General features: G+C 43.2%; 1 protein-coding gene across 1 annotated transcript in view; it reads left to right on the forward strand.

Moving 5' to 3' along the window:
• Positions 1-24,705, forward strand: part of CFAP74 (cilia and flagella associated protein 74) — a 269,418-nt gene that overhangs the window by 16,666 nt on the left and 228,047 nt on the right. Inside the window, exons 6-11 of the mRNA XM_073585414.1 lie at positions 9,890-9,994; positions 11,123-11,296; positions 15,311-15,421; positions 17,264-17,366; positions 17,959-18,116; positions 19,430-19,631. Of these exons, the coding sequence (XP_073441515.1) occupies positions 9,890-9,994; positions 11,123-11,296; positions 15,311-15,421; positions 17,264-17,366; positions 17,959-18,116; positions 19,430-19,631 (853 nt within the window). The remainder of the gene's footprint in view (positions 1-9,889; positions 9,995-11,122; positions 11,297-15,310; positions 15,422-17,263; positions 17,367-17,958; positions 18,117-19,429; positions 19,632-24,705) is intronic.

The following is a 24,705-nucleotide window of genomic DNA, read 5'->3' on the forward strand; positions in this document are numbered from 1 at the left end:
TTGGTCTCCGGAGGCGGTTTCTTCCTTTCAGGAGCTGAAGCGAAGATTCACCTCCACCCCGGTTTTGCGGCAACCTGATGTCTCACTTCCGTTCCAGGTAGAGGTGGATGCTTCTGAGATTGGTGCAGGAGCTGTTTTGTCCCAAAAGGATCCTGTAACATCTAAAATGAATCCCTGTGCTTTCTTTTCCCGAAAGTTCTATCCATCTGAACGTAACTATGATGTGGGGAATCGGGAACTGTTAGCCATGAAATGGGCATTTGAGGAGTGGAGACATTGGTTGGAGCATCAAGTCGTGGTCCTCACTGACCACAAGAATTTGATTTACCTAGAGTCGGCTAAGCGCTTGAACCCTAGACAGGCTAGGTGGGCCTTGTTTTTTACACGTTTTGATCTTGTGGTTTCTTTTCTTCCTGGAACTAAGAATGTCAAGGCTGACGCCCTCTCTAGGAGCTTCTTTGCCGATTCTCCTGTGGTGACCAAGCCTGCTACCATCTTAGGCGAAGGGGTAGTTCTTTCTGCCATCTCGCCCGATTTGAGACGTGCTCTGGAAGAGTTCCAGGAGGACAAACCTGAGCGTTGTCCCAGTGGAAAGTTGTATGTTCCTGACCAGTGGAAGAAGAGAGTGATGTCTGAAGTTCATTGCTCTGCTTTGGCTGGTCATCCAGGTATTTTTGGTACTAGAGATCTGGTGAGTCGGTCTTTTTGGTGGCCCTCCTTGTCTCGTGATGTCAGGAATTTTGTGCAGTCCTGTGGGACGTGCTCCCGGTCTAAATCGTGTTCTCGCTCTAGTGGGTTGTTGATGCCTTTGCCTGTCCCCAAGAGGCCATGGACCCATATTTCAATGGATTTCATCTCTGATATGCCTGTCTCTCAAAGGATGACTGTTATTTGGGTGATTTGTGATAGGTTCTCTAAGATGGTTCATCTTTTACCACTCCCTAAGTTGCCGTCTTCCTCTGAATTGGTGCCCCTGTTTTTACAACAGGTGGTTCGCTTGCACGGGATTCCTGAGAACATTGTATCTGACAGAGGAGTCCAGTTTGTGTCTAGATTTTGGAGAACTTTCTGTTCCAAGCTGGGAATTCAGTTGTCCTTCTCCTCTGCTTTTCACCCTCAGACTAATGGGCAGACAGAGAGAACAAACCAGACCTTGGAGTCATATTTGAGATGTTTTATTTCTGCTGATCAGGATGATTGGGTTTCATTTTTGCCCTTGGCCGAATTTGCTTTAAATAATAGAGCTAGTTCTGCCACTTTGATGTCTCCTTTTTTTTGTAACTTTGGGTTTCATCCTCGATTTTCTTCAGGGCAGGTGGAGCCCTCTGCCTGCCCAGGGGTTGACACTGTGGTGGAGAGAATGCACCAGATCTGGGACCAAGTGGTGGATAAGTTATCTCTCTCCCAGGAAAAGGCCCAGCGGTTTTCCAACCGACATAGGACCATTGGTCCCCAATTTAAGGTTAGTGATATGGTGTGGTTATCATCAAAAAATATTGCTATGAAGGTGGCTTCTCCTAAGCTTAAGCCTAGATTTATTGGACCTTACAAGATTTTGGAGATTATTAATCCGGTCTCTTTTCGTTTGGCTCTTCCTGTCACATTTAAAATCCATAATGTGTTCCATAAATCTTTGTTGAAGAGGTTTGTTGAACCTGTTGTTCCGGGGGTTGCACCTCCAGACCCTGTATTGGTTGAAGGTAACATGGAATATGAGGTAGAGAAAGTACTGGATTCCCGTCTGGCTAGACGGAGACTCCAGTATTTGGTTAAGTGGAAGGGTTATGGTCAGGAGGAAAATTCCTGGGTCTCTGCCTCTGATATTCATGCCAAAAGATTGGTGCGTGCCTTTCATCGGGCTCACCCTGATCGCCCTGGTGGCGTGGTTGAGGGTTCGGTGACCCCTCCTCAAGGGGGAGGTACTGTTGTGAGTTCATTTTCCCCTTCACTACTGAGGCCCGAGGAACTCCCTCTTCTGGTGAAGAAAGGTAGTGAGCCTGATTGTCAAACACCTGGGGCTGATGATGATGACTGGCTGAGTGGAGTTAATGACTGGATATAAGGCTGCCGACGCCCTTCTGGCCTGCGGGTGAATTCTCTGTGGACTTCTAGGAAACCAGTCTGATTCCTGCTCATCTAAAGCTAAGATTTCTGCTTTGCCTTTTTGCATTAGTGTTTTGTTTTCCTTGCTTTTCTGGATTCTGCCATTCCCTGCTGGGGTGAGCTGAATCTCCTTTTGCCTGTTGCTCTGTCTTCAGAATATTCCTGAGTACTGACATAGCTTTTTTGAAGCCTAGTGTCTTCAGGGCCTTTTTTACTGTCAGTTTGTTGGCTCTTATTTTCATAGGGGTTTTCACGGATTGCAGACAGCAGCCTTCCTGTCCTTTCCTATCTAAGCTAGCGTGGGCCCCATCTTTGCTCAGTCTATCTTTCTGTCTGTGTTTTGTTCTTTCTTCTTGCTTCACCGTCATTATATGTGGGGGGCTGCCTTTTACTTTGGCGTCTGCTCTGGGGCAGTTTAGATTTCCCTTTCTGTCTTTAGGCTATGTAGTCCTCCGGCTGTGATCGAGGGGCCTAGGGCATCGTAGGAGCCCCCCACGGCTACTGCTAGTTGTGTTGATAGGTTCAGGGGTCTGCAATCCGATAGCTGCCAACTTCTCTGGTTTTCTGGACTTAGCTAGCATTTCTATTTTTGCCTCCTACGGTGACTCAATCATAACAGAAACCGTACCGTGTACTAGAGACCCGGAGACAAGCCATCGCGAGTGAGGTAAAACAAATGCTCCAACTGGGAGTAATTGAGGAATCCCAGAGTGACTGGGCTAACCCAATTGTGCTAATCCCGAAGACAGATGGATCATTAAGATTCTGTAATGACGTCCGTAAATTAAATGAGGTTTCAAAGTTCGACCTGTACCCAGTGTCCCGAGTGGACGAGCTGATCGAGTGACTGGGTCAGGCACAGTACTTTGCCACGCTCGATCTTACCAAGGGTTATTGGCAGGTGCCTCTTACGGAGTCGGCAAATGAAAAGACCGCCTTCATAACACTGGAGGGTCTGTACCACTATGTCATCTTGCCATTTGGACTACATGGGGCACCAGCCATATTCCAGAGGCTGGTGGACATAGTGCTGGAACCCCATCGGAAGTTTGTGTCAGCGTATTTAGGTGACATCATCATCTTTAGTACTGACTGGCATATCCACTTGTCTCAGGTGCAAGCGGTAGTAGATTCGCTCATAACCGCACGCTTGATGGCGAATCACAAGAAACGTGCGGTAGGGCTCGAGGAAGCCCGGTATTTGGGATACGTGATCAGCCGTATTATCAATCCCCAAATAAATAAAATCGAGGCTGTTACCACCAAACAGGTTTTTCTAGGCATTGTGGGGTATTATTGGAGGTTTATACCTAATTTTTCGGGGAGAACAACACCCTTAACCGATTTCCTCAAGGGAAAGAAATCGGTCATGGTTCGGTGGAACCCCCAGGTGGAGGAAGCGTACCAATCCATGAAGGTGACGCTGTGCGGACAGCCCGTGCTCATTAGACCCATCTTCCAGAAACGCTTCATCGTACAGACGGATGCCTATAACGTGGGCCTAGGAGCAGTCTTGTTGGAGATGGTGAACGGGGAGGAACATCCAGATACCTACCTAAGTAAGAAACACACCCCGGCCAACAAAAATTATAGCGTAGTGGAGAAGCTGTGCCTCGCCATTAATTGGGCCTTGGAGTCCCTATGCTATTATTTTCTCGGTTCACCATTTCACTTGGTGACAGATCATTCACCCTTGGTGTGGATGAGGAATGCCAAGGAGAACAATGCTCGGGTCCCCAGATGGTTTCAATCCCTGTAGAATTTTAATTGCACCATTGAACATCAGGCTGGGAAATCGCAGGAAAATGCGGATGCCCTGTCACGGGCCCCCCCCCCCGTATGATAAGTGTTCATCCACATAAGTTTGAACAGAGGAAGGGAATATGTGAGACAGTGATTGGGATCATATGCAAGATTCCAGTTAAAAACCCTGCAGTATCGGGTTTGGGTGTGTCAGTGTTTGTTTGCAAGTATCTGAGCAGGCGGCTCTGCAGTGTCCAGCCTATGTTAGGTAACACAGAGCCCAGAGCAGTGAACGCCAGGCACCCTGCAGCGTGATATGGTGGTGCAGTCACCCTCGGCACCCGTCTCATGTACGGACTGTTGTGACGCCCTGGCTGGGATCCAGAGGATACCGTGTGCTGTGCACTGTGTGAGTTTTTGGACATTAAACACGTTTACTGTGAACTTTCCTGTGGTCCCTGCCTATCTGTCACACTGCACCAACCCCTCTGCACTGCACCTGAAACATGTTAGAGACCCTAAGGATACATCCAGGACTTGCTGAACAATTGTTCGGCGGACAGCCATCTATCCTGACTCTTCAATACACAGAAATTCTCTGCCAGATTCTTGTCTTTTTGGATATCTATTGAGTGAGACCCCCCATAAACATTAGACCATGAGCCAGTGTGTCAGATATTGATGGGTTTGGCCGATCTTAGTCTAATGTGTATGGGGGCCTTTAATATGGCACATCAACTACAAAATGTATTGTAATCTATGAACCATAACTTGTAAGGTGCATTCAGGCTCCTTTTAAATTTCTGTAGTATCACTATTACAGTAAAAATTCCTTCCCAACATTGCAATAGAACCTTCTTTCCTGTAGATGTAATGAATGCCCCTTTTCTATAGTTACAGTCCCGTGGCCTTGGCTCAGAGGAGATTTCATCTGTGGACTGCAACTACTGTCCAATTATTGTTCACTGATTATTTCTGGTGGCTGCAGCCACTTTGGAACTGCACAGTTATTTGCCAATATCAATGTTGAGGGTTTAATCCAACAATGTAGGATTGTTGTCTTGTAATTTGTCAGCAAATTATTATGTTAATGATCTCGCAAGTGCAGGGTCTTTTTTCTGTAATTACAGCTCTCCGGCTGCCTATTACTCATTCTCCTATCAGAGCCAGTATCCTGCCATTGATTGACAGGTCACTCTTTTCTGTGACCTGATCCCCCGGCCAAAATCTCGCACAGGCACCACCACTCTGGGGGCAGCGTATGCTCCATAATATCCTGATGACGTCATCTACACATGCGCCACCCCTGGGACTGACAGCTCCTGTGCGAGATATCAGTTTCTATGACCTGCACCCCCGCCTGAGATCTCGTGCAAGGGGTGTCATTCCCAGTGGCGGCTCATGCTCGGGTGGATATTCCATAACTCACAAGAACATTAGGATGTTACTCCACATGTGCCACCTCCAGAATGATGGCATCTGGGCAAGATGTCAGTCGGCGGAGCAGGTCGCAGAAAATAGTGACCTTTCAATCACTGGCTGGAGGCTGCTGCTGGGAGTAGAAAAAGGCAGAAGTTCTGCACTTAGGAGCTCATTGGCATAAAAATCCGCTTATGGATTACGATACAACACTGACATTGATTTGTAATATAAATGTATGGGCGTAATCATCATTACAAGTTTTTAATTGTGATGACGTTTCTGTGGGGTCTAAATCCTACTGACAAGTTCCCTTTAAAGTCAAAATTCTGGCTCATGCCATGGATTCTCTTCACATGCCCAAATCAATATAATATTGTAGGTTTGCAGAAATGGTTTCCAGGATTTCAAGGATCATTTTTATCGCCAAAGGATCAACTTACTGTTTATGTACTGATAACAAAACCATCCTTGTCCTTCAGTTACAGAAATCCGTCTCCTAAATCCTCGCTTTTGAAACCATTCCATGCAGTGGAGCAGAGAAACGTTCCACGCTGCATAATATCCACTAATTACGGCATAATTATTAATTATGCTGAGCAATATTGGCAGCTTGTAGATTAGAATAGCTCTATTGATTATTTCTTAGCTCAATGTTCATGTAGCTATTTTCTGGCTTCTATACAATAAGACGTAGGTGCGATCAGGCTTGTTGTGCCGAGCAGGTGTTGCAGCCATGTATCCCTAGTGATAAACAGATGTACAGGTGATGTAGAAATCTCCAAGGTGCTTGGTTGTAACCGAATTTTAACTTGTCGTTTCTACCATTAAGAATCATATGAGAAAAGACAACTTGGAGGTAAGACATTGCAGAATATAGTAAATCGTATTTCACAGCAGCATGGGAGTCATTGCTGGATGTAACATCTCCTGCATTACTTATGCTGCTCTCTAAATCTGCAGGACTCTGCTTTATGCCATATTAAATATTTTGCAGCGTCTGAATTATATAATGTTAATAATTATCGTTAATTGTTTATGGACCTGGTTAAAGACACATATGGGAGAAAATCGGAGGTACATGGGACTCAGACTTAAGAATGAGCCTTATAGACAAGTGAGTCAGAGCTGTCTAAAGAAATATTGCTGTGTACACAAGTGATCAAGTGATGACATAGTCACATACGTTAGTGAGACCTATAAAGTGTTTAATAAAATGTTAAAAAAATACTTTAAAACTTAAAACAAAATCACCTATTTTTGCTATGTTGTTATTAGTGATGAGCGAATATGCTCGGATAAGGTGTTATCGGGCTCGAGTGCTAACTGAGTGACTTCAGCGTGCTCGAAAAATATGTTACAGTCCATGCAGCTGTATATCTCATGGCTGTTCGATAGCCGCAACACATGCAGGGATTTCCTAACAAACAGGAAATCCCTGCATGTGTTGTGCCTGTTGAACAGCTGGGAGACTTGCAGCCGCGGGGACTCAAACATATTTTTCGAGCATGCCGAAGGCACCTGGTTAGCACACGAGCATGCTCATATAACACCTTATCCAAGCATGTTCACTCATCACTAATTGTTATATAAAAAGATACAAATATTTAAACATATACTGTATTTTATAGTGATAAACTGATGACGTAATTTGTTAAACTTAAGTATCTAAGCTTTTTTTTAATCTGATCAGCCTTTGCAAACTTTTTTGAAATATATATTACCATATTGTGCATCTTTCTCTCCCAAACACCATACTGCAGTGCTGTGTCTGTGCACAGTTCCTGCTCTTTTAGAAGCTGCTTTCAGCTGCTGCTCAGAAAGATCTGCACACTGCATTAAGTCTGTGTATGGGACTATCCCTGTCTGAGCATCTCTCCTCCTTTTACTGGGAAAGGGTAAGTTCTGTGCTCTGTTTAAAAGTGAAGTAGGCAATGAAGTATATTACTAAAATACACACATAAATATAAATAATACTTTACAAAACTTTTAGGTAAGTTTGGAAAAATGCGGCAGAGTAAGAAGCTTTCAAAAATACAACTGTTAATAGTTTATTTTTATCAATTAATAAAATGCAAAGTGAATGAACAAAAGAGAAATCTAAATCACATCAATAGTTGATGACCGCCTTTTGTTTTCAGAACAGCATCAATTCTAGGTACCTGTCACTTGCAGAGTTTTGGAAGGAACTAATTGTTCCAAACGTCTTGGAGAACTAACCACAGATCTGTGGATGACGCTTGTGCAAATCCTTCTGATTCTTCATGTAGTTCCAGACTGGATGATGATGAGATCAGGGCTCTGTTTATTAGTTTAATAAACTAAAAAATCTTTGGGTTATCAAGGCCCCAATAGGTGCACCTTGGAGTGGTTCAATTCTCTGAATGGAATAACATTACTTGTGACTACCCCTCCTGTACCCAGCAGTTATGTTTTCTGTTATACCGCATTCCAAATGATGATGCAAATTGGGTGTCATAAAGAAGTAATTTTTTGTTTTTCACATAACCACATGGATGGTATTATGTCTAAGGGTCTTTGGATCAATGAAATTGATCTCAAACACCTGTGATAATTGGTTTGCCAGGTGATCAGTTAAACAAAAAAACTACAACTTAAGAATGACGTTCCACAATATTAAGCAAACAACTTAAGAATGACTTTCCACAATATTAAGCAGTCACAGGTTTCAAACAATATGGGAGAGGAAAAGGGCCTCTCTGCTGTCAAAGAGCGTCACATAGTGCAATGCATTGGACAAGGTATGAAAACATTAGATATTTGCTGAAAACTTAAGTGTGATCATAAGAAAGGGAAGAGATTTGTGGCTGATACAGAGCACAGACGTGTTCATGCAGATAAAGGCATAATGAGTAAGGTTTATGCTAGACAAATTCATCAGATTAAGAGATAAGCTGCTAAAATATAATTACAAAGTAGTTATCTGGTATTTTAAGCTGCTGATGCCTGTGGAGTCCTTCAAACCTCAAGGTGTAGGATCCAACATAGGCTTCAGTTGTGCATAAGGCCAGGTTCATACTGCGTTAACGCTATAGCAGATGCTTCATCTGTGCTAGCGATGACTGACCCTCGCTCACGTCCGAGGGTCTGTCACAGAATGACGGCACATTGCTAGCGCATGCCGATTATGGCATGCGTTGGCGATGCGCCCGATAATGGGGGTTAATGGCAGCGTTAACGGATTGCGTTACATCACGTTATGCCGCACTGTAACACAATCCATTAAATGGACTGCCTGAACGCAGTATGAACCCAGCCTTACCTAGTATTCGGCCATCCCTATACAGTGCTCAGATGCAGAAATGGTTGCCGTGGATCCAGAGATACATGAACACTAATTTTAAAACAGATTTGTTTACTGATGAGTGCTGTGCAACCCTGAATGGTCCAGGTGGATGGTTGGTGGATGGCCACCATGTCCCTACAAGGCTGGGATGTTGGCAAGGAGGTGGCAGATTCATGTTTGGGCCAGAATCATAGGGAGAGAGCTGGCAGATCTCTTTAGGGTCCGTGAAGGTGTTAAAATGGCTTTGGCAAAGTAAATAGAGTTTCTGCCTGACCACTTTTTTCCATGGTACACAAAGAAGAACCGTGCCATCCATAGTATAATCATTTTCATGCTGACAATACTCCCATCTCATGCTGCAAAGAAACCTCAGAGTCATTGACTGCTATGGAAATAATAGGAGAGAAAGTTATGATGAGGCCACCAACCTCCCATGGCCTCAACCCTATTGAGAAGCTTTGGAGTATCCTCAAGCAAAGGATCTAGGAGGATGGGAGGCAGTTCACATCAAAACAGCAGCTCAGGGAGGCGATTCTGACATCCTGCAAAGAAATACAAGCAGAAACTCCAAAAACTCACAAGTTCAATGGATGCAAGAATTATGAAGGTGACATCAAAGAAAGATCTGCTATTACATGAAACTTGGGCTGTTAAGATGTTTTTGATCATGAAAAAAACCCTGTTTATTTCAGTAAATGTTACTTCTTAATGCTGAAAATTCAACAAATGACCATTGTTCAGTTCTTTACATCCTATAAAGTGTTTATGTGCATAAAAATTTTGAACTGTACATTGTGAGGTTTTTTTTTTTAATTTTCAGAAAAGTTACTGTTATCATTGGATGGTTTGCCCAATAAAATTGTCTTTATACACCAATGGTTGGTGATTTGAACATTATACTCACTCATTTGCATCAACCATTTAGGAAAAATCAGAGAAAAATAGCATCTGCATAATAATTTGGAATGCCGTGTATGTTCTTGCTTTTTTATTAACTTGTTCATAGGTTTTTTTTTTACATTTTTATATTTGTGAACTTAGTGATTATACACAAATATTATTTGGATGGAGCGTCCCTTTAAATGTTTATCTTTAGTTGTTGAATGAGGTATGAAGAATACAATCTGAAGACTCTTAAAGGGGTTGTCTCAACTTCTTAACATTTGCAAAGTTTTTGTAAAAACAAGCAACTTTGCATTGTACTTCTTAAAAATACTTTCCATTTTTACAAACAGATGGATTTTTTATTCCCTCTTAATCTTTATATTTGCCATATATGTTTTTCCTTTAGTTCATTTTCTTTGTTCCCTATGACAGAGCTGCCGTTTTCCGTCTGAGAGCTCTGCATAAACGACTGAGCACCGAGCTGCTCAATGAGGAAGACGTGAAAACAAAGATTGCCGACATATTGAAGGATAACGAGTGAGTGGAGTTGACCCTTCCTGTATGGTAGTCTTGGGGGTGTAGTAGTTAAATTTATTATAGCTTTTTTCCTGTAATAAAATAGTATTACAAAAGTTTATTATCTTGATTTGTACAGCTGATTTTGACATCCCATGTGGCTCAAGTGCAGTTGATTTTACGCAGTACATTAAATGTAGGAAATCCACAGTGGTAAATACAGATTTGGGTGCACTGAGCAGGAAGAAGGAAAATAAGTCTCACATTGGGATGTCAATCTCACTGATGTGTGCATGATACCAACGTGCTGTTGGAAGTAGTGACAAGCGGTCCCAGATCAGTCCGGGTACAGCGCACTGGGAATTACGGTAAGCAACAGTAATAATACAAGGATTGTTAAAAATGGTCTTAGGAGGCTAACAATGTGCAGGGTTCTGTCACAAGTGTGTCACTTACTCCTGTGAGATCTGGTGTTAGAAGATCACTATGTATTTTGAATCACAGATCTTCTGTTTAGCCTGTGTGTTTACAGTATGTCCGATATTAAATGGATTTTGTTTCCTTTGGTGCTGAAAAGGTTAATGACCCATTCTATGCTGGTCAAAGACATGCAGCTCTTTCTCACAGCTCCTTCTGATCTGGTCATTTCCTCTCTCTATAAAATCTGGCCAGACCTTCCATTCTAAGCCAGTTAAAGTTCTACCTCCGGGTTCTTTGGAGTCGCTGTTCTGAGATGGAGATCGTTGTTGCTGCTGGAGATTATTGCATGCTGTTTTTGGGTGCATTGTCCTATTCCCATTTGGTTTGTTCATTCTTACCCTTCCTTATATACCGCTCTACCTTTGTAAGTGTTTTGTATGTTTGTTGGTTTCTGTTATCCCTGTTTTGTATATCTGCCCCCAGGCCTCCTGGAGTGGGAGAGGGGACAGCTTGGGGAATAACAGGAGAATAGTAAGGCTGGTGGCCCAAACTTCCTCATCTTTAGAGGTACCTTTTGGTAGCAGGGATAGTTAGGGCCCCACTCCTAGGGACGGTGCAGGGCCCTTTTTCCTAATTACGTACTATCACACTGTGAAATATTATCTTTAACTAATGATAATTAACACAATAAATCACCATCGTAACTATCTAAGTCTTCTCATTGGATAGGTACGACCTCTGGCACATTGAAGTTGAACAAGGAAAATTGACCGGTCTTCGTGAAAGGCTTCAAAGAGATGAAGAAGAGTTAGACAGACAGCGCAAAGACTTGGCGGAGCAGCGAGCGTTGAGGGAGAAATTGTCACTTTCTCTGGCAGAGCGTAAAAAACAGACAGAAAAGGAGTAAGAAAAAGTACATTAGAAATCTGTAACATCCTTCGCCGACGCTAAGGCTCATGAATTGCTGATGCCGGAGAATATTTTTTTTTTTTATGCTTACAAGGTAGTCGCTTTATACAGTTGTGGCAAAAAGTATTGACACCCCTGCAATTCTGTCAGATAATACTCAGTTTCTTCCTGAAAATGATTGCAAACACAAATTCTTTGGTATTATTATCTTCATTTAATTTGTCTTAAATGAAAAAACACAAAAAGAATTGTCCTAAAGCCAAATTGGATATAATTCCACACCAAACATAAAAAAGAGGGTGGACAAAAGTATTGGCACTGTTCGAAAAATCATGTGATGCTTCTCTAATTTGTGTAATTAACAGCACCTGTAACTTACCTGTGGCACCTAACAGGTGTTGGCAATAACTAAATCACACTTGCAGCCAGTTGACATGGATTAAAGTTGACTCAACCTCTGTCCTGTGTCCTTGTGTATACCACATTGAGCATGGAGAAAAGAAAGAAGACCAAAGAACTGTCTGAGGACTTGAGAAACCAAATTGTGAGGAAGCATGAGCAATCTCAAGGCTACAAGTCCATCTCCAAAGACCTGAATGTTCCTGTGTCTACCGTGCGCAGTGTCATCAAGAAGTTTAAAGCCCATGGCACTGTGGCTAACCTCCCTAGATGTGGACGGAAAAGAAAAATTGACAAGAGATTTCAACGCAAGATTGTGCGGATGTTGGATAAAGAACCTCGACTAACATCCAAACAAGTTCAAGCTGCCCTGCTGTCCGAGGGTACAACAGTGTCAACCCGTACTACCCGTCGGCGTCTGAATGAAAACACTTAGCTAACCTAAATGAATTCAAGTCTCCAGGTCCAGATGAATTACACCCCAGAGTACTGAAGGAGATAGCAGAAGAAATTTTTGAACCCCTCTCCATAATCTTTGAAAATTCTTGGAGAACAGGAGAAGTCCCAGAATACTGGAGAAGAGCAAATGTTGTTCCTATCTTCAAAAAGGGGAAGAAGGTGGACCCAGGCAACTATAGGCCGGTGAGTCTGACTTCTATACCAGGAAAGAGCTTTGAACAAATTATTAAACAACATGTATGTCAGTACCTGGATAAGAGTGAAGTGATTAAACAGAGTCAGCATGGGTTTGTAACTAATAAGTCATGTCAGACTAACTTAATTTCCTTCTATGACGGAATCACTGATTGGGTGGATCAAGGAAATGCTGTAGATATAGTATATCTTGACTTCAGCAAAGCATTTGACAAAGTATCTCATACAATCCTTATTGAAAAAATGACTAAGTATGGAATGGACAAGGCAACTGTTAGGTGGATTCATAACTGGCTTAGTGATCGGACCCAAAGAGTGGTCGTAAATGGCTGCACATCCAGTTGGAAGTATGTCTCAAGTGGGTACCACAGGGCTCTGTCCTGGGCCCTGTATTGTTCAACATCTTTATCAACGATTTAGATGAAGGAATTGAGGGTAAACTGATTAAATTTGCTGATGACACAAAGCTAGGAGGGATAGCTAATACTAGAGAAGAGAGAGAGAGGATTCAAAAAGATATAAATAAACTGGAGAAGTGGGCAGCAACTAACAGAATGGTTTTAACAGGGAAAAATGCAAAGTACTACATCTGGGCAATAAAAATGAAAAAAGCATATACAGAATGGGAGGAATAGGGCTAAGCAACAGCACATGTGAAAAAGACTTGGGTATACTAATAGATCACAGACTGAATATGAGTCAACAGTGTGATGCAGCAGCAAAAAAGGCAAATGCAATTCTAGGATGTATTAACAGAAGCATACAGTCTAGATCACGTGAAGTCATTATTTCCCTCTACTCCTCTTTGATCAGACCTCATCTGGAATATTGTGTCCAGTTTTGGGCACCACATTTTAAAAAAGACATCAACAAACTGGAGCAAGTTCAGAAAAGAGCGACCAGAATGGTGACCGGTCTGCAAACCCTGTCTTATGATGAAAGGTTGCAGGATTTGGGAATGTTTAGTTTGCAAAAGAGAAGACTGAGAGGAGACTTAATAGCTGTCTACAAATATCTCAAGGGCTGTCACATTGTAGAAGGATCAACTTTATTCTCATTTGCACAAGGAAAGACTAGAAGCAATGGGATGAAACTGAATGGGAGGAGACAGATTAGATATTAGAAAAAACTTTTTGACAGAGTGATCAATGAGTGGAACAGGCTGCCACGAGAAGTGGTGAGTTCTTCTTCAATGGAAGTCTTCAAACAGAGGCTGGACAGACATCTGACTGGGATGATTTAGCGAATCCTGCTTTGAGCAGGGGGTTGGACCAGATGGCCCAGGAGGTCCCTTCCAACTCTACGATTCTATGATTCTATGGGACTGTATGGTAGGAGACCCAGGAAGACCCCACTTCTTACCCCGAGACATAAAAAAGCCAGGCTGGAGTTTGCCAAACTTACCTGAAAAAGCCTAAAACGTTTTGGAAGAATGTTCTCTGGTCAGATGAGACAAAAGTAGAGCTTTTTGGGCAAAGGCATCAATATAGAGTTTATAGGAGAGAAAAAGAGGCATTCAAAGAAAAGAACACGGTCCCTACAGTCAAACATGGCGGAGGTTCCCTGATGTTTTGGGGTTGCTTTGCTGCCTCTGGCACTGGACTGCTTGACCGTGTGCATGGCATTATGAAGTCTGAAGACTATCAACAAATTTTGCAGCATAATATAGGGCCCAGTGTGAGAAAGATGGATCTCCCTCAGAGGTCATGGGTCTTCCAGCAGGACAATGACCCAAAACACACTTCAAAAAGCACTAGAAAATGGTTTGAGAGAAAGCACTGGAGACTTCTAAGGTGGCCAGCAATGAGTCCAGACCTGAATCCCATAGAACACCTGTGGAGAGATCTAAAAATGGCAGTTTGGAGAAGGCACCTTTCAAATATCAGGGACCTGGAGCAGTTTGCCAAAGAAGAATGGTCTAAAATTCCAGCAGAGCATTGTAAGAAACTCATTGATGGTTACCGGAAGCGGTTGGTCGCAGTTATTTTGGCTAAAGGTTGTGCAACCAAGTATTAGGCTGAGGGTGCCAATACTTTTGTCTGGCCCATTTTTGGAGTTTTGTGTGAAATGATCAATGTTTTGCTTTTTGCTTCATTCTCTTTTGTGTTTTTTCATTTAAGACAAATTAAATGAAGATAATAATACCAAAGAATTTGTGATTGCAATCATTTTCAGGAAGAAACTGAGTATTATCTGACAGAATTGCAGGGGTGTCAATACTTTTGGCCACAACTGTAATAACATATATATGAAACCTAAAGGTGGCCGTATAACTTACATAGCTGTCAGCCAAGTGCCCTCCGTTCTAGGTCATTGAGAGGGTCCTCAGCGTTACCCACCTATGTGATGTCCGTATACTTATAAATCTCTGAGAATTTGCCTCTGAGGTTATTTTAAATGAATGGGAGCATTACATCCAGTGTGAGACATGTAGATCAGGAAAGCGGACTGTCAGTCATTACATGTCTCACACTAGAGATGCTGCTTTTCATTTATAATAAGCTCTGGAGGCAGATTCTTTTGGAGATCTATGTCCGACCCATAGATCTTAACAGCTCATTTGCATATTAAGAAAAACATGGATTTCTCTGGAAAAAGACATCAAATCACAGATATCAAGGTATCATTTTATTCAGCGTCCTATGACCTACATGTCAATGCAGATTACTTAGGAGTATTGATCCTACTAACAGATGCCCTTTTCACACTCCTATACTGTAAAATAACGTATGGCAATGCAAAGCACCCTGACAAGTTACAGAATGCAATTTGCCTATATTGGCGGCCCGGGATGCAATCTGCACATGAGGATTGTACTGTTGCATACTCTGTATCAGCATGTTCTGAATGTAATCTGAATTTCAGCTTTCAAAAAAATAGATATTTTACTAAACCATTAGGTTCTGAACAGCCAAGTTCATACATTAGTGACTAAGCTTGTGTTTGGTATTCCAGACAAGCATCTAAACAGCTGAAGGAACGGGAACAGCATTATCGTAAAGCCGTGGAGGAGGCGCAGAAGAATCACCAAAGAGCAGTTCAGTTTTTGAAGGAAACTATGGCAAGGTGGGGTATTCTGTAATGTAGTCATAGGTTACTTTATCCACAGGGTGGTAAAGTATACATCATATTGTGCAAATTACAAGATGCACCTCATTACAAGATGTACCCCAGGCTTAGAGCTCAGAAAATAGGAAAAACATGTTTCTTACTAATTAAGTCTTTCCTGAAGACGTAAATAAGTGTAGAGATCAATGTCACTAATTTCTCTACTATAGAGAAGTAATACTTAACAGTGAGATCCTGTATAATGTATGTGCATTACACACATACACAGCTCGGCAGCATTCACACTATGTACAACGCACGCATACACAATGCTGCATGCACGGTAGATGCACACAGCTCTGCTGCCTGAACAGTACACACACAACACTGCTGCACACAATTATGCTGCAGATACACACACACAGCGCTGCTGCACACAGTTATGCTGGACATACACACAGCTCTACCACACACATACAATATATTTATGCTGCACATACACACAACACTTGTGCACAGATGCAGTATATTTATGCTGCACACACATACACAGCACTGCTGTGTGCATACACACAGTTATGCTGAATACTCACAGTACTACAACATACACATGTTTATGCTGCATACATGCGCACACACAGTTATGTCGCATACACACACAGCATTGCTGCACATACATTTTTGTTGCATACTGTGGTAGGTCGACTCACTTGGCTGCTCAAAGAGATAGTCACAGGAACACTTTCCGTTTAAGTTTTCAACTGGTTTATTTAAAAAAAATATTGCATAAATCAGTCCAAAATTAGGTAAACATACACGACCGTTTTGGCATAAATGGAAAAACAAGATAGCATACTGTAGTCTGTGTGGCTGCTGGGTTTCACTGCTCAGGGAAAAAAGCAAGGTTCAGCTCTCTTTTAACACGATCACAACTCTGGAGATCTCATGTCCAGACACACCGAGCTGTGAATAAGTCCAAAGACTTCACATTTACCTTCTAGACCACACCCTGGGAGTGGAGATATGGTGAACAGCTTCCCACCCAACTCTTCAGTGTTCACAAAAGCCCAGCATTTAATATGGCTGATTAACCCCTCGCTACACATCGTACGCTAGAGCATGTTTCCAGGTTCATATCACTGAGGCTAACATCCTCAGTGACACATATCTCCCCTCCAATATTTTACCAGTGACCTTCTCGCAATACATATACACACAATCATAGCACTGCCGCACACACACACAGTTATGCTGCACATAGTTCATACACACACAACACTGCTGTACACACATACTTTTACTGCATAAATACACATCATTGCTAGAGATGCACAGTTATGCTATATACATACACAGACACAGCACTGATGCACACACGCACAGTTCTGCATTCACACACTGCACTTCTTCACACACACATTTAGCTACATACACACACTCACTCCCAGCACTGCTGCACACAGTTATGCTGCATACATACGCACAGTTATGCTGCATACATACACACAGTTATGCTGCATATATGCACACACAAACACACAATGTAATGCACTACACACAGTTTCCTACATAAATATGCAATTATAGCACTGCTCCCAGGAGAGCACTGCAGGAAGAAAATGCCAGGTACCTGCTTCTTGGACTAGTCACCTATGCGGCTCGGTCCCCAGCAGGCTCTTTAATACATATTATTTCTGAAATGCTGCAGCCTTTTTCTGTAAAACATACCTGGCTGGAATGATAGAGCCAGTGTGTGATTCGTGCTGCCCGTGGTTCTGGCAGCATGAATCAGCTGTCAGATTCTCTTTTATTGGTATTCATGAGATTCTCTTGATTGATTCATGCTTTTGGAAACACCAGGGTTCGTGAGATTGAGGCTGAAAAAGAGCGAAAAGGCAGAGAAGACATGGAGAAGAGGATGCACGCAGTATTGTCTCTAAAAAACAGCATTTCTACAAACAAGGTATGAAAGAAGAACCATTTCCATTAACTGAATAGAAAATATGTCTAGTTTGACTGCAGTGTGGAGCACCGTGGTCTTGCTAACCTGTTTCCATAAACTCGAGCAGAGCCGCTAAACTCACTGATTGGCTGCAGTGCTGGCCACGTGATGCCAGCGTGGCGGACTGTAACAGACACTGGGGAGCAGCGGTATAGACTCAACCCTAGACCGAAAGACGGTGAACAAAGCCAGTTTGTTTGTTATTTTAAACAAAGTGTAGGAGAAAAACAGGTTTTCTTAAACCAGAAAATAAAAATGATCTAAAATAATTATACAGGAGTAGGTTAAAGATAACCAAACTGGGAAATAAAACGAAATAATGGGGGAAGATTATGGATGGGAGAGGAAACAGTTAGTGAAAATACTAAGGAATTGGTTTCTTTCTTAAATTCACATTTGAAAATTTTGCTGAATAATATTTCTAAATTTATTGTTGATTTTAAATGGGCACATTAATGAGCGATTTCACACATTAATGAGCGATTTCACACATTAATGAGCGATACTGTAAAAAGTTGCGCAGTTCTGTAATCACGTATTCTAAATTTTACAGGAAAACCTGCTTGTCATTGCGTCACGGAACAAGGCAAAAGCGGCGCTGAGTAAAAAACAAGAGTGGCTGGAGAAAGCGGCCGTGCTGGCCACAGGAGGAGACGTCACAAAGTTTACTGTGCATAAGAAGAGACTTCAAGAGCATGAAAGAAGGAAAAAGTAAGTGATCAGTGATGAGTGGGATTGCTGTTGGACCGTTTACTTTTTGTAAATAGGGGATAGGAAACGCTTCCCATTCAAGTTGATAGAGCGAGACACCCAAAGTTATTGTACTATCCAACCAAGAAATGGGATTGAGGATCCTAATTCTTGGCATAGATGATGGTGTGAAACAAAATTTGTCACCAATTTTGTTCTTCACCATCTGGAACGATGGGACAGCTTCTAGCTATAGTTTCATACAATAAGAGTTTTATCTGCTGCAGCTCTGATAGTCTTCTCAGTAAAGAGCTCTGTATAACCCTGCCTCTGCCATTAATTGACCGATTTCTGCCTACACTGTACAGAGGCATAGAGCTGGTAGTTAATGGTAGGGTGGCGGGGATAGCCGGAGGTAAGACTATTTAGTTGGAGCTTATCAGTGAGAGGACTAGCAGAGCTGCAGCAGATAAAACAGTGTGTTATGAAGAGAAGTGACATTGCTGGGTTTCTGTCTCTGTTTCATGCTGTTCTCAGCATCAAAAACCTGATGACAGATTCTCTTTAGGACCAGTTACACAGGCCTATAAGCTTTCATAAGAATATTGACTGTGTCTGCCATTATAAAAATCATCATTTTCATTATGTAAAGGGGATATGCTGAAAACAGCACTAAAAGTCATTCTATCTCCATACATTTTTTGTTGGCCCAGGTGAATGAGCCATTAAAAAAATGCTAATCGACTTGTATTGTATATAGTCAATCAGGGCTCGTTTATGGTCTGAAATTGTCTCGTATAAATGGGCCTTTAGAGAAGTGACCTTCATCGTTATCCCTTTAGAAGCTAGACTTGGCGGACTTGCGCTAGCTTATTCGGCATCGCTCCTGAGGCAGGTGATTAGCTGCAGTGGTCACGTGCTGGTGATTTGATGTCACCGCTGCAGCTTTAGAGCAGCAGCAGAAAGTCCACTTAAGAGCTGTATTGAGCAAGTAAAGCTCATTTTGTTATTTTTACACTGGACAAGCCACTACTGTACTACCTTTTATTAATTGACCCAGAGCCCATCATAAAATAAAACCGCTGGATACTTACGGGACTTCCCGGCTCTCCACCGTCCCAGCGGGGTCGGTGCTGCTATTACTAAGAAGTTATCAAGCTTTTTTTTATTTTATGATGGACTCTAGAACGATTAAGACAGCGTCCAGTTGTGGACAGCTTTAATCTTCAAAAACTTCCTTTAAGAATTCCATGTTGAAGTTAAATGTCAGAAAGCAACTTTGTCATACTCGCTAGAAGGAAAGTAATGCGAACATTATTTGTTCTTTTATTTAGAGAATTCGAAGAGTCACAGAAAGTGAGGAAGCAAGAAATTGTTAGTCGGATTTTACAAGAAGAATCCAGCCAAGTAAAACAAAAAAGACAAGCCTCTTTAGAAATAAGCAAGATCCGCGAACATGGCAGACTGCGAGCCAAAGCATTGCAGTATATTCAGTCAGCCGTACCAGCAGAGCCAGAGGACGAACAGGAGCTGACGGTAAATAGAAATTGGATTGCTCAGATAACCAAATGGCTATAAAACACTTTGATTTGTGCAATTGTCATTCTAAGGAGTATATTGATAAAATGAATGAGCAGCCTTGTCATGACTGTACAGCCAATAAAAGTGGCACAATTTAGGCCGAGTTCACACCTCTTGACACAAATTATACAGCCTGAAATATAACAATCACTTAAAAAGTGTACAGTATTAATCCATATGGTCAAAAGATACATACTGTGGTTGGCATCACTTGGCCTGGGGGATATTCAGATATTCATCAGCTATATCTCTTACCTTGGATGGTGGAAGATCTTTAGAATAAATTGTGACCAAACGATGTTAGTCACTAGTTAAATCAGATTTTGATTTACGTCTTCTTTAGTCTTAGTGAAATAGTTATCCACCTATTTTTGCGCTTTTCGATAATGGTAAATCCACACTGGTTGCACATACTTTGCACCATAAGGGTATGTGCACCTGTTGAGTATTTGCAGAAGACATTACTCCACCAAAGACACGTCTCTTGGAAGGAAAAACGCTTCGTAAAATATGCATGTTTTTGCACACCTTTTTTATTTTTTCCCGTTCATTTAAATGGTGAAAAACACAGCAAAAATGCTGAAAAATTGACCTGCACCAGATATGGAGCTGCTTCAAATCTTCAAGGAAAAAATGAGTAGCATGTGCATGTAATTCCAAAAAACTAATTCACCTTGAAGGTACTGTAAATCGCATTTTTTTTTGTAGCAAAAATGTGCAAGGGAAAAAATACGGACAAAACGAAGCATGCGAACAAGCCCTGAAGTATGAAAGCAGCAATAGAAACTTGTAGCGGAAATTGACATGCGGCGGATGTGAAATCTATAGCCCTGCTAAATTTATTGCTGATGCACACTTGATTGTATAAGAAAATCAGTCTGCGTTTCGTCAGACTTTTGTTCAAAATTCATCGTTTTCCCTTCTCTCATGACAGCACGCCTGAGAGAGGGATCCGCCCCACCAGGACTGGAACCTACTGAAATATAAGGGGCGGTACCTCTTCCCCGCTTCAAATGGGTTCCTGTGCTGGATAGGGAACCCGTACTGAAAGACGGTACCTGTCATGGGTAAAAGGAAAAGATCCCAGGCCCGTCCCGACGTGGGAAGAGCAGGTCCGGTATCTGTAACGCCGGCCTTCAGGTGCTGGAAGCGCCCTCCACAGGTCCCCCGGGGGCTTGCTGTACATGTGGGTGGGGACGACATTCCCGGCGGGTGTCAGGCTAGATCCACTGCATCGCCCTCCCCTTGCGCCTCCCCGGGCCGGTTCCCGCCTGTATGACACGTGGAGGAGTGGCCGGGGCTTCTTCCGGGTACTGCGGACGTCACGGGCACCATAAGGCATGATGGGAGAGGCGCCCTGCTGACGTCAAAGAAGCGACGGAAACAAGATGGCGGCGCCGGCCAGTATGAAAATCAACGGTGGCTGGCCGGCGTTCGCAGGGGGGAGGGGCAATATACACCGGAGCGAGGCTGGTGTTATTTAAAGCTCGAACACCAGGACGGGAGGCTGCTGAAAAAATGGAGTTAGTTGGTTCAGAGCAATGGCAATCACCGTCGCCACCACTACCTCCAGGGCAACCTACAGCTCATCGGCAGCATGGACACAAAGGTGACAGCAGCTCAAGCGTCCGGAGCAGCAGCCGTCCCAACCAGAGATCCCGGGAATCCTCGGTGTCCAGAGAGGATGCATTATGTGTCCCTCCACAGCCTCCAAGTTCGGTACCCATGGTTATCAACGGGTGGTGAGTGATCTCCTTGAATGTCAGCTAGGCATTAATAGGCCCCTATTGTTTATTTAAATCTATAGGAAAAGACTAGAAAGTCCGTGGGAAAGAAAAATAACAGGGTCTGTGCTCTGTGTAAAAATCCCCTAACGAAGGATTGGCAGAAGGACCTATGTTCCAACTGCATCCAAAGAACCATTGCGGAAGAGACCCCCAGTTTTACAGCTAGCCTTCGATCAGTTATCAGGTCGGAGGTGGAGGGCTCCCTCAAGTCGCTACTGAAGAGAGGGAAGAAAAAAGTTAAGTATCTTCCTTCTAATTCGGACTCCTCTTCACCCTCGTCTCAAGACCTAGCCCATCCTGAATCCCCATCTTCCTCGGACAGTGATACGGGGGGTAGGCCATGTTTTCCTATAGAGGACACAGATGGTCTGCTTAAGACCATTAAAACAACTATGGGCCTGAAAGAGGAGAAAATGACTACGGTAAGTCACTGGAAGATGTCATGTTTGGGGGATTACAGGAAAAGAAAAAACGGACCTTCCCAGTCAATGCCAAGGTTCAGGCCATCATTAAAAGAGAATGGAGGAGACTGGAGAAATCAGGTGCCTTACCCTCCTCCTCTAAAAGGAGGTATCCTTTTGAAGAGAAGGACACAGAAATATGGGCCAAGGTTCCAAAAATTGATGCCGCGGTATCCAGGTCATCTAAAAGGTCAGCGCTACCCTTAGAGGGCTCAGGGGTACTCAGGGACTCATTGGATAAGAAAGCGGACACTTACCTGAGGCACACATGGGAAGCAGCAGCAGGAGGGCTAAAGCCAGCAATTACTGGAACTTGTACGGCACGTTCATTAATGATCTGGCTCCAGCAACTCGAGGAGCAACTCGCATTCACATCCAAGGTTGCGAGAGAGAAAATTCTATCAGATATGTGTTTGTTACATGGGGCCGCAGCTTTTTTGGCAGATACATCTGTTGATTCTATGAGACTGCCGGCTAAAGCAGCCAGATTATTGAATGTGGCAAAGCGTGCATTATGGCTCAAACGATGTCCAGGAGATTTACAATCTAAGATTAAGCTGTGTTCGCTACCTTGTGATGGCCAATTTCTATTGGGAAAAAATCTGGATGACGTTCTAGAGAAAGCGAGTGAAAGGAAGAAGGACTTTCCCAGGTTCTCAGGGGATCAGAGAAGGCCGTCTTTTCGGAGGAGAAAATTCAGCAGAGGTCGTCCTCCAGGAGAAAGAAAAAAATGGGAGGATAGGGGGAAAAAAGGAGTCCGGATTCATGTTCGGCAGCCCCTCCTCTGCAGCCAAAAAGTCCTCGCAATGATGCCAGAACTCCTGTGGGGGTGGGAGGCTTTCACTCTTTGTTCAGGCCTGGTTTCGGATGGTGGTCAGACAGGACAAATCTGACATCAGGAGTTCCTTGGTGAAACCCCGGTAAGTGGCGTGATCCTAACAGACGTAAGTTTCTCAGGGTGGGGGCATACCTGAGAGGTAAAGCAATTCAGGGGTCTTGGGGTTCTTTGAAGCTACGGTCATCCTTGAACCTAAAAGACCTATGGGCGGTGAGCAGGGCCCTAGCAAACTTTGTTCCTCTCCTCCAGGGCCGCGACGTCCGAATTATGTCAGACAACCGGGCCACGGTAGCATACGTTAATCACCAGGGGAGAACAAGGTCATACTCCCTAATGGAAGCGGCCAACAACATTTTTCAATTAGTGGAACAACATCTCTTATCCCTTACAGCATTACATATAAAGGGGGCAGAGAACATCAAAGCAAACTTCCTAAGCCGCAAGAGGCTAAAACAGGGGGAATGGGCCTTAAACCTCAGAGTTTTCCAACAGATAGTCTGCCTATGGGGAGTGCCGGAAATAGATTTATTTGCCAACAAAAGCAACAGGAAAGTAAAAAGATTTTGTTCACTAAACCCAAGGGAAAGGCTATTCACGGTAGACTCCATACAATTTCCTTGGAACTTCAAGATTGCCTATGCATTTCCTCCAGTAGCCTAGATTTCAACAGTAGTGAGAAAAATCAGAAAGGGTCAAGCGAGAGTGATTATGATTGCCCCATTCTGACCTAAAAGACCTTGGTTCTCCCTATTACGCTTAATGTCACTGTCAGATGCATTGATCTTGCCAGAGATTCCAGACCTCCTCAGTCAGGGTCCAATATTCCATGCCCAGGTGAAGGGGTTCCATCTTGCGGCGTGGAATTTGAGAGGTCACTTCTGAGTGGTAGGGGGTTCTGGCCAGGGCTAGTTTCTACTTTGCTGAAGAGTAGGAAACCTATAACTACAAGGATCTACAGCAGAACATGGAGTAAATTCCTAGAGTTCTTGGGGAAACCTACCTACAGTCGGGGTTAGAACTGGGATTAGCCGTTAATACCCTTAAAGTTCAGATTTCGGCATTGGGTGCATTATACCAGGGTTTCCCAACTCCAGTCCTCAAGGCACACCAACAGATCATGTTTTCAGGATTTCCTTAGTATTGCTCAGGTGATAATTGCTTCACCTGTGCAATACAAAGGAAATCCTGAAAACATGATCTGTTGGTGTGCCTTGAGGACTGGAGTTGGGAAACCCTGCATTATACAACTGTAACCTAGCGTTGAATAGATGGGTGGCAAGATTCATAAAGTCCTGCCATAGGTCTAACTCTAAACCAATCCCGATTCCAAAAGCTTCCCTGTGAGATGTAAACTTAGTATTAGAGGCCCTTATGAAAGAACCGTTTGAGCCCATACATGACTTGCCAATAAAATACCTCACCCTCAAAACAATTATATTGGTTGCTCTTACATCAGCCCGTACGGTGACTTAATTGCAGGCCCTCTCTATAAGTCCGCCTTATACGCAGGTATACGAGGATAGGATTGTGTTGAAAACACACCCGGCATATCTGCCCAAAGTGCTCTCTAAATTTCATCGACGTCAAGAGATTATCCTTCCTTCCTTCTGTGAGAACCCTAAATAGTCAATCTAGATGTTAGGACTCGGAGGGCGCTGCTAGAATATATGTCTGTGACTTGCCAGTGGAGGAGGTCCCAGTCCCTATTCATAGCCTTTCAGGGTAGCAGGAAGGGTTATGGGGTGTCAAAGGGTACTATTGCCAGATGGATTAGGGAGGCCATTAGTGTAATGTACTCAGCTAGCGGTGCTCCGATTCCTGATGGCGTCAAGGCTCACTCCACCAGAGCAGTGGCGACCTCCTGGGCAGAGAAAGCAGAGTATCAATTGACCAAATCTGTAAGGCCGCTACTAGGTCCTCACCATCAACCTTCTTTAGGCACT

Source organism: Dendrobates tinctorius, unplaced genomic scaffold, assembly GCF_039654945.1.
Source record: "Dendrobates tinctorius isolate UK_male_01 unplaced genomic scaffold, ASM3965494v1 ptg000086l, whole genome shotgun sequence".
NCBI lineage: Eukaryota > Metazoa > Chordata > Amphibia > Anura > Dendrobatidae > Dendrobates > Dendrobates tinctorius.